Source organism: Perca flavescens, chromosome 15 (genome assembly GCF_004354835.1).
Source record: "Perca flavescens isolate YP-PL-M2 chromosome 15, PFLA_1.0, whole genome shotgun sequence".
NCBI lineage: Eukaryota > Metazoa > Chordata > Actinopteri > Perciformes > Percidae > Perca > Perca flavescens.
This window is the reverse complement of record NC_041345.1, coordinates 23,842,423-23,852,904: the sequence shown is the minus strand read 5'-3', so window position 1 is coordinate 23,852,904 and position 10,482 is coordinate 23,842,423. Positions and strand designations below refer to the sequence as shown.

At 40.1% G+C, this 10,482-nt stretch overlaps 1 protein-coding gene across 1 annotated transcript; it reads left to right on the top strand.

Moving 5' to 3' along the window:
* Positions 1-6,363: 6,363 nt before the first annotated feature.
* Positions 6,364-10,268, top strand: gadd45gip1 (growth arrest and DNA-damage-inducible, gamma interacting protein 1). The gene is made up of 2 exons (XM_028600389.1): positions 6,364-7,112; positions 9,767-10,268. The coding sequence occupies exons 1-2, from the start codon at positions 6,712-6,714 to the stop codon at positions 10,056-10,058; spliced, it is 693 nt and encodes a 230-aa protein (XP_028456190.1). The 5' UTR covers positions 6,364-6,711; the 3' UTR covers positions 10,059-10,268.
* The last annotated feature ends 214 nt before the right edge of the window (positions 10,269-10,482 follow it).

Genomic DNA, 10,482 nt, shown 5'->3' with positions numbered 1-10,482 from the left:
ATCCAATAAAGGCAGAAAGGCCCAAAAATAAAATATATATATATATATATATATATATATATATGGCTACATGCATGTTATCGTGTTATCTACTGAAGTTAAAGCTAACCAAAAAGTCAGCATCCTCATTAGTTGAATATTCATGTAGGAGACATGGAAAAAAGGAAACAGCACTGTTGTTGTAACGTTATTGCAGAATAGAGTTAGTTATTCCTGGTATTAAAATGTAATAAAAAAAAGGTAAGATTCAACTTTTAATTGCTTTCTTACATAACCCCGTTTGGCTACTTAGCTTACATACCTGTTAGTGTACGACTATGTTTCACTTTTAATGTTACAAAAGAAAAAACTTTCAGGATAAGGATTAACTGATTTGTTTGGCAAGTGTAACTTGGATTTGCTACTGTAAACCTCCCCAAATCCCAGAAAGAGCAGGATAGAGCCACTAACTTTAGCCTAAACTCTTATAGGGTTATCCACCCAGTTGGAAAACACTGTTTGCAGTTAATGAAATGCACTTTGGCCTTACTGTAGGTAGTAAGCTAGCTAGCGGGACATAATAATGTTTGTAGCTTAAGTTAGAATAGATAAACATGTTCTTTCATCCATTCGTTACACATTAGCTTGTGTGTTTTTTTACTTTTAACTTTTAGAAAGGCTAAATAATAAGACACTAGCCTCCAAAGTATTAATATCCCTACAGTCCCATACAAACAGCTTCGGTATGTAGAAAAATCCCAAGCTTAACTGCAATGGCCGTGCGATCCTCGTTACGCTTTCTAGGCTACGATTGAATCGTTCAGGAAGGGTTTAGCGAACGGTAAATTTTTGTCTTTAGACCGTGCGACTTTTGGTGAATCTAGAGGAGCTTTGTTGTGCCAAAAGCATCTCTCTTTAACTCTCTGAGGTGTCAATCTCTTAAGGTGGCTCTGACTGTGCCAAAAAGGAAATGAAACTCCAGCACTGTAAAGGTTTCTGTCATATTATCCCTAACTGCTCTATCAGTGGTTACTACTCTCGCAATTTGGCAGCCAGAAAGCATATTCAGTGCATCTGGCAGAACATTTCACAGAAACCAATGACATTTTACAACAATGCCAACTGGAAGTGCAAACAGTAATAGCTCTGTTGACCAAGTGATAGCACTTATAGCCCGACGGTATCTAGCGGAGAAAGCCCAGTGATTAGATCATTTGGTGCCCATGTGCAGAATTAGACATTCAGTACGGCACTCAGGCATTTTGTGTCATGAGCGCAACAACACTGGTGCATTAGTATAATGTGGAATGATCTCTCACTTCAGACTCGATTAAGTTCTATCAACAAAAAGAGGAATTTGATTTAAGCCTCAGCTCTTCATGCAGACATTAGGAGCCCTGGAACCCCAGGAAGAGAAGAGGAGGATGGCTGTGAACAGGTAATTACCTCCATTCATCTTCACTGGACCCCGGCACAGCTTTATGAAGGTGCATCTGAGTACAGGCCCGCATTTGATGAATCTCCCCTTAAATTAGCAGCCACTGGTGGATAGAGAGCCTCCATCACTCTGTACGCTTCCATTCATCATCTCATTAGGACCCTGGGCTGGGCTGTACAGACCTGAGGACTCCCAAAGAGAAAGGAGAAACGATGAGCTCCATCATAACGAAACCATTTTTGAGATGTTGTCATTGTTTACAAATCTGTCTTTTTTTATGAACCACAATCTGTTCAATTCCCAAAGCCATTTGTTCATTTGTAGGAAAATCTTAATGTATCAGGGGCAGAGAGTGGCACAGTTGTTTACTACCGCGGGACTCCAGTGCCATTACAGACATGGAACAAATGCCAAATCCTTATGTAAACCCAGTGGGTGAGTATGTTTTTACGAATGTGCTCCTCTTCAGGTGTTTACATGAACGTGAGATATAAAGATTTGTGATGCAAGATAATTTAGCTAAAGTGTTACAGCCATTATGTGGCAGGAGATGCAGTGGGAGTCCAGGGAATCCCAGCTTGCCATTTTTACTGCACTCTTTGCTGCAAAGTGAGCAGAAATAAAAGCTCTCTGGTGGTTAACTCTGCTCCGCCACCCTGGTCTCTCCATCACCCCTATACCCAGGTGGATGAACAGAGCAACAGCCACCCTTGCATGTTTCCACAAACTCAGTGGAGAAAGCAGCAGGGCAATGAACCCCCCTGCACTCAAACCCCCGGTCGCGCTCCAAACGCATCACTAACTGGATCTCCATGTGGTACATCCATTACTGTAAAATACTCTGCTGCTCCCCACTGAAAGCTCCCCGTCCTCCTCTGCCCTCCGCTTTCTCTAGCACGCACACACACACACACACACACACACACTTCATAAGACCGCTTACGCTGGCAGTTCTGATTTGGGCTAAGTCCAAGTTTAACATTGTGTGTGTGTGTGTGTGTGTGTGTGTGTGTGTGTGTGTGTGTGTGTGGGGCTTTTGGGGTGTTTAAAAAGCAGCCTGCGGAGAGCTGCAAGAGTGATCACAGCCCTGACTTACGCTCCAGTAAAAAAGAAATCTACATGTCTACACTCCTTATTGCTTTGTTGTGACCATGATGGCCTTTATGTAACCACAAATTGAGCAATCAGGAATGCCATACAAACGTGCAGTGTTTACATGTTTCAGTTACCTATGGGGAATTTGTATCCGTGTTGCCAAGGACAACATTAGTTACCTTTGGATTATTAATTTCTGCAGAAAGCTGTAATTTATCACCGGCGCTCTAGGGACTCGTCTTACCAAGGAAGCTTTGCCTTGCCTTTTTTCCCCCTCTTATAGTTTGTGCAGTGAAGCCACAGTGTTCTGTCATTACCAGGAAATGGAGATATTTTGGGGCTCAGCTCTTGGTTATTTGGGATTTGTTCTCATCCCTTGTTCTGGGGAAATGCTGACATATCTAATTTTGGGTGCCAACATTTTTTTTGTTTTTGAGCAAAACCCTGTCATTGTTAAAGGCCAACAAAGGAGCGGTTCATTTAGACTCAATTTATTATGATTTCTTCTTTGTGTCAACAAATAGTAACACTGGCTTGGCAAATTGCTTCATAGGAAAGACAACACCAAACCTTGGCTCTCTCTCTCTCTCTGCCTGTGTGTGTGTGTGTGTGTGTGTGTCTGTAAGAGAGAGTATTTTCATTATTATTTTTTATTAATATTATTTCACAAATGATGGTTACAACAAATGTGGTGGTTATTGATTAAGTAACATCTGACAAACAGGTACCACATTTATTTAAACAATTGTTATTAATATTATAATAAAAGGTTCCTGTAATTTAGGAATGAATTTTGTGTTTAGAAGACTGTTTATTTGTCAATGTGTCTTTAGTTTAGTTTATATTATGTAAACAACTATACAAATGTCAAAGATGACATTATTTAGATGCAACTATTTTCACCATTAATGGATTATTCAATTGGTCGATAACATGTCAGAAAATAAGAGGGGAGAAACCTTTTACAACTTCCCAGAGTCAAAGGTGATTTTAAATTTATAATTGTACATTTAACCGGATTTGCTGCTTTAATTTAACAATGAAAGCAGCAAATCCTCACATTTAAAAGGCTTGAACAGTTGTTGGAATTGTTGCTCGTAAAAATATTTAAACGACTAATTACTGAGAATAATTATCTGTTGAACAAAGTATCAACTAATAACTCAGCTCTAGAGGACACAATAACGTCACAATAAGTCATATTATAGGCCTGTCTTATTATTTTTACGTTCCGTTTACATTCCTGGCACCACAGACCCTAAAGGAACAGGTTCTGATGTTGGTGTTAAACCTCAGCAAGCCCAAGTTGGCAACACTAGCTCTGGTGTGCAAGAGTTTCTCCAACTGTATGAGGGGGTCTTTGAGATACTCAGGGGCTCTACCAATAATAACTACTCTCTACCACCACCAATGTGTAGCACCCATCTGGGAGATGCACGGCAGCCCGACGACGCCAGACGCTCACCACACATCAGCTCAGGGGGAACATGTTTTTAGTGGTAGGGGAAACCAGAGCACCCGGAGAAAACCCACATACAGTGCTGCTAACCGTTGGGCCACACTGAGTTGTTTTTGTAAGACTCTATCCTTCAAGGGAAAGCACCTAAACCATTTAAAATGATGTCTGCCAACATGTACTCTTATGTTTAAGCCTAACACAACCCCTGACTAACCTTATCTGAGCGATCTGTCTTTAAGTGACCAGATGTGGTTTTGGACATCTGACCAACAATGAAGGCCAAAGTGTTGTGCTGTGCTTGTTCCACTTAGAGAATACCAAAATCTCTCAGTCCCATGCAACTATGCTCCTAACCAGTGGTGAGAGAAGTATTCAGATCCTTTACTTAAGTAAAATTACTAACACCACACTGGAGAAATACATGTAAAAGTCCTGCATTGACAATGGTAGTTAAGTAAAAGTATTGAAGTATCATCGGGAAAATGTACATAAAAGTATTAAAAGTAAAAGTACTCGGTGCAGAAAAATCCTCCCATTTTGGAACCTGGAAACGATCCAAACAGTTCTGTCAGTCAACTAATTGTTTAATCTGCTAATCATTTCAGGTGGGCGTGTATATTGTTGGGTAGTTTAATTTATAATAAAACATATTTTATAAACTACATGTGTTTACAAATTCTAATTCGTAAAGTTGTCAGACACATGTAGTGGAGTACAAAGTACAATATTTCTCTCTGAAATGTAGCGGAGTAGAAGTAGAAAGTGGCATGAAAAGAAAAGACTCAAGTAAAGTACAAGTAGCTCAAATTTGTACTTAAGTACAGTAGGCCTACTTACATTCCACGACTGCTCATTATATTCAATACAAATGTACAGCTCCATACAAATTAAACACATCTGTAAAAAGTCCTAATTCCGGTGAGCCTGTTCTATATAACTTCCCTAAACATGTATTAATACACCAGCCAACCCTCCTACTCACATCCTCACTCAGAAATAGACCTGTCATCTTGCCACCATCCCCTTATCGTCTCAACTCCTAACAAGCCTATTTGCCTGTGACTGACGTTGATGCGATCCCTAAAGCCCCGGGCTTGGCACCAGATCGCTCCTATAAGCCAAATTAAACCTCTGTCATGCCCACACCCACCCGCACCCCCCCACCTCCAGCCTGGTGCTACCCCCTGCCATGGGAACCCTACATCTTTAATGACGATGGAGAGCCCCGCGCGCTCCCACGACACAAAAGCGATGACATCTGTCTCTGTAAGTGCTGCACTCCAGAGCAACCCCAGCCGTCCTATCTCCGCTTCTTGTTTGTTGAGGGAGGATGGAGTCTGCTTTAAAAAAAAAGGGACGTTTAAACAAAGGTCCTCTCTTTCAAAGGTTTATTTCCCTCCTAAGTTTACTAAGGGCCCGAGCACGAAAGTGCCAGGGCCCAACGGTGCCTGGCACTGAAACAACTAACAGTAGGCCTAGTTACTATGAACTATAAGCTGTCAAATGTCTTTATGATTAATCGTTAGTCTGTGCAGAAAACAATGAAGACTGTCCATCACAATTTCCCAGACACCAAAGCAAAGTCTTTAAATTGCTTGTTTCTTTATACAATCACAAACACAAAGACATTTAATTTTCATTGATAAAAAAAAAGAGAGAATTTGGAGAGTTGGTATTTCTGCTTTAAAAACAATGAAAAACAATATAGCCTATCAATCTACATTTCTTGTCAAATTATTGTTTGTTGATCAACTAATTGATTAACACATTAATTCTTTCGACACTATCAAAGACAGTATTTTTTTTAAATGCCATGTGCTTATTTTCTAATGCAATGAATGTAATGTCTTAATCAAATCACTTTGAGCGGCCTTTTTGTAATAAAACGTGCTATATCCTCCTGAGAACCGAGGAAAATTTTGTTTTTCCTAATCAGATTTTTTTGTGATTCCATACCTGTTTAAGGTTAAAAAAACATCTTACAATTTAAATTTTTTTATTTTTATTTATTTAAAGAATGTCCACTGTAGTGGACAACAGGATCATTTGAGTACAAAAAAAGACAAATTTGGTAGATGTGGAGTCATTATTTACATGAAGATAGTCCTGATGTCCACTATAATTGACATTCATAAAATGCCAATTTTTCAAAGGATACATAATGTAGTTTCTATCAGAACTCAATATATGATTCCTAACACCTTAATGAACAAGAAAATATATGATTATCATAAAATAAATAATAATATTTGACTCATCTCTTATCTTTCCATAAAATGTGCTTGTTCCTATGCTGTCCATTTTGGATTGAAAGAAAGAGGCGGTTCCCGGCCTCCCAGCCAATCAAATAACACATCACTGAAAAGCCCAGGATGTCCTCTGTACAGTACAGCAGGAATTAAGAGACTTGCACAAACGATTCCAAGGAGAGGAATGAAACTCAAATGTCCACTACAGTGGACATAAGTCAATGGGCTGGGTCTCAGGAGGATATAAATGTCATGCCTTGCGTGTCCCAGTAGTCTAACCAAACCAAAATTTAGATATTAAACATTTTAAACTGTAACTTTACCAACATACCAGAGCACTGCCTCCTGATCAAAGACTGTAAAGCATGGATGTATTATTATTATTATTATTATTATTATCAGCATTATTCTCCTGATGAACAGGCACTGCGGTAGTTACCTCTTCTTTTTTTTTTTTTTTTACCCCGGGTCCTTTTTGTGGACTAACAAAGATGGCGGCGTCCATGTTGTGCAGGAGGACGGCAATGTTATGTAGGACTTTAAAGGGACTTTCATGTTCGAAAACTGTACTTTCTGCGAACTCCCAAAGTGGGTTTCTGTTGCAGGCGGCGTCCTATAACCCCAAACCTTTAAAGCTAAACCTCCGGGAGCCCTACGTCCCAGACAAAGACAGCGAGAAGACGCCGGAGTGGCAGAAGACGGCCCGGTATGACAGGAAGCTATTCGGTCGCTACGGCTCAGCGTCGGGTATCGACCCTGCGTCGCTGTGGCCCAGCCATGAGCAGCTGGACAAGATCATCGCAGAGGAACAGGACTGGCACCCTCCGTTAGAGGTAATGCTGAAGAACATTGAGGCCAGGGAGAAGCAGGAAACCGAAAAACGGCTGGCAAAGTAAGTAACGCTACTGTAGCTAACGGTGGTGCGCCAATTATCGGACAGCTAGCTGGTACGCTGGTCTGTTTACTCTTAACTTCAGTGCCAGCACGGGTAGTACCCGTTTATATACGGTCTATGGTAGTACCGGGCGGTCAGGATGTAGCTACTGCCGTTATGGATTGGTAAATATATGTGAGGCACAAACTGGGGCTAAGAGAATACAAGGGCACGTTCAATCTCAAAACGCTGTGTACCAATTTTGCTACGGTTTCCGTGTTGGACGGCATGTTATGTTTCCTCGGAACGGTGTGCAACGGCTCTGAGGTTATTTCTTTTTTAAATTAATTTATTGAGAGCATTTGCAGTTACAAACAACACACAAAAGTAGTGCTGGGCAATATGGAGAAAATCAAATATCACAATATTTTTGACCAAATACCTCTATCGATACCGCAACGATATTGTAGTTTTGACAAAATATTTACACAATGAGATTTTTGAGATATAATCATCAGTATTGTGGATATAATGATTAAGTGGGTAAAGACAATTAATAGAACAGTTACAACAGTCTGGGAAGTTCAGAAAATGACATCACTTTAGTGAAATGCAGCCTTTAAAACCAGGAAAAGACACTTATGCCATATTACGTTATCCAAAATCTAAGAAAATATCTAGTCTCATATCACCATATCAATATAATATTGATATATTCCCCAGCTCTACACAAAAGTACACGTACACACAACCACAAAATAAATACATAAGCAACTCATATCCCAGGGAGTCTGCAAAGTCCAGCAAGGCTCATCAACAAGCAGTCCAATTCATAGCATGACTTAACAGTTAGTTCAATATCATTCAGTCACGTGATGTCACAAGGGTTGACTATATCTGCACAGTCTTCAGAGCTTTACAGTTCTTTGAATATCTTATAGAGTCCAAATATTCATTGACTTTGTTTTCAAACACAGGAAAGAGGTTTTTTGCCCCTGAACTTACATTTATGGATGTGATATTTAGCAGGTAGAAATAAAAGATTAATAATGAAATGTTTTCCTTCCTTATCCGTCTTAAGCTCAACCGCACCAAAGAAAACATCCTTAAAAACAAAATGAGAAATACGTGATGGATAAATTCAAGGAACATCTGACCAGAATTTGTCTGTGTAGGAACATCTCCAAAATAAATGGGAAATATCTTCATCTGACCTTTTTTACAGAAAGAGCATTCAGATGCAATGTCTGGTTTATACAGCTTAAGCACACACTTTGCTGGGTAGAATCTGTGAATTCATTTAAACGTAACTTCTCTCACTTTATTAGTAAGCATATATTTGAAAGGCAAAGACCAAACCTTTTTCCAAGGGACAGCAACGGCTCTGCGGCGTGTTTGCTCTCGTTCAGTGGCTGTGTCACAGGTGATACCCAATCAGCAGAGACGTGTATGTAAACTTGTGGTAATTAAAAGGCAGAGCGCTTGCGCACACAGCAGGGTGTTCAACTCGCACCAGTTGCAGTTAAAAAAAGGAAAAAGTGGCTGAACGTGGCCCAGGTGAACATAACCAGCAGCAAATCCATCCACACTGAACTCAAACACCAGCTGATGGAGGAAGAGGATGCTTTCAGCTCATTCACAGAACTTCAGAGCTTAATTTACACTCAATCATGGTAGTCATTTTTTAAATCTACAACTAAAAACGGGCTTCCACATAGTTGGGGAACTCCCAAGAGAGATCAGACATATCCTGAGTCGTCTCCAGGATGGATCAGGCTCCAAAAATGCTGTGTCCCTATATTTCCCACAATGCAACTGCATATTATCATTAGTTAAGGTTGTTAACATACTACTGCACCTGACTAGTCAGAAAATGTCCATCAGTTTTCCTGCGTGGTGGCTTCAAATGTCCTGCTTTTTCTGACCAACTGTTCAAGTCCCAAAGTTAATATTCAGTTCATGTTCACATAAAGCAGAGAAAAGCAGCAACTACTATATTCCCACAGCGGGGGGATTTGCAGAAAGTTTAAATATAACAAGTAGAGAGACTGAATATTTCCTATTTACTGATGTCAGTACATACTAATGCACAGTTCAGTATACATTGATATTGCACGAGTGAGTTAAATGTTTGCATAAAGAACGATTTAAAACAATTATCCAATTAGCAAAATAGTTCTCAATTATTTGTCTTTTGATCGACTATTCAATTGGTCGACTAATTTGTGTTTGTGCATGTGCGCCTGACAGTTGTGTTGTGATCACGGGGTGCAAATTAGCTGTCAAGCTAACCCTGGCACATTTAACCATAACGCCAATGTTAATTAATGTGCATTGTCCCAAATAATCTTAAAAATAAAGAAACATCATTTATAACTGTTAAATGTTATGTGTATATACAGTATATCATATGTATATGACGTATGTATTATTTGACGTATTGTATTGTGATTTTAATATGGACTGGGCAACTAGTCTTGTGCTAAAAAAAAAGATAAGAGGAAGAGTCAGGGAGATTGACATAATTCATCCTACGAGGACCAAGAACTGCACCTTCCATGGCAATCAATCTCATAGTTGTGGAGATATGTGAACCAACCGACCTGTTGAACAACTGTGCCTGATGCAGCACATTAACATCGGTCATACTAATCTTTCCATTTCCATCACAGAGAGAAACTCCTAGCAGCAAACATGGCCAAAATGCCTAAGATGATAGCGGACTGGCGCAGAGAGAAGCGGGAAACCAAGCACAAGCTGAAGGAGGAGAAAGCGCGGCGTGCAAAGTTGCTGGCCGAGGCCAGAGAGCGCTTTGGCTACGCAGTGGACCCCCGCAGCCCCAAGTTCTTGGAAATGGTTGCTGAAATAGAGAAGGAAGAGAAGAAGAAGAAGAAACTAATGAAACGCAGACTGAAAGAGGAGCAGGTGGTGGCCCCTGTCACACCTCCTGCTGCTTCCTCATAGTCTTAGACGGAGTCATTTCAGACATACAGAACTGCTGGGGCTTGGTCTAACTACTTACTGAGATGGAAGGTGTGCTGCATAATACAACTCACTGGGACATTTGTAAAAGAGTATCTGAATACAGGTTAGAAAAAAAAAACCTAATGTTATTTTTCATTATCTCTTTATGTATTTAGCTATCACTGAAATAAATACATTGCTGTACAGAAATGTTTTTAAGATTATTTTTCGGGGCATTTTTAAGACTGGAAAGGAGGGGGGAATGACATGCAGCAAAGGGCCACAGGTCCGAATCAAACCTGACGCCGCTGCGGTATGGACTGAACCTCTGTACATGGGGCGCACACTCAACCAGGTAAGCTACCCAGGCGCCCAAGAAATGTATGTTTTAAAATATTTTAAAAAGGATGATAAATATTACAAG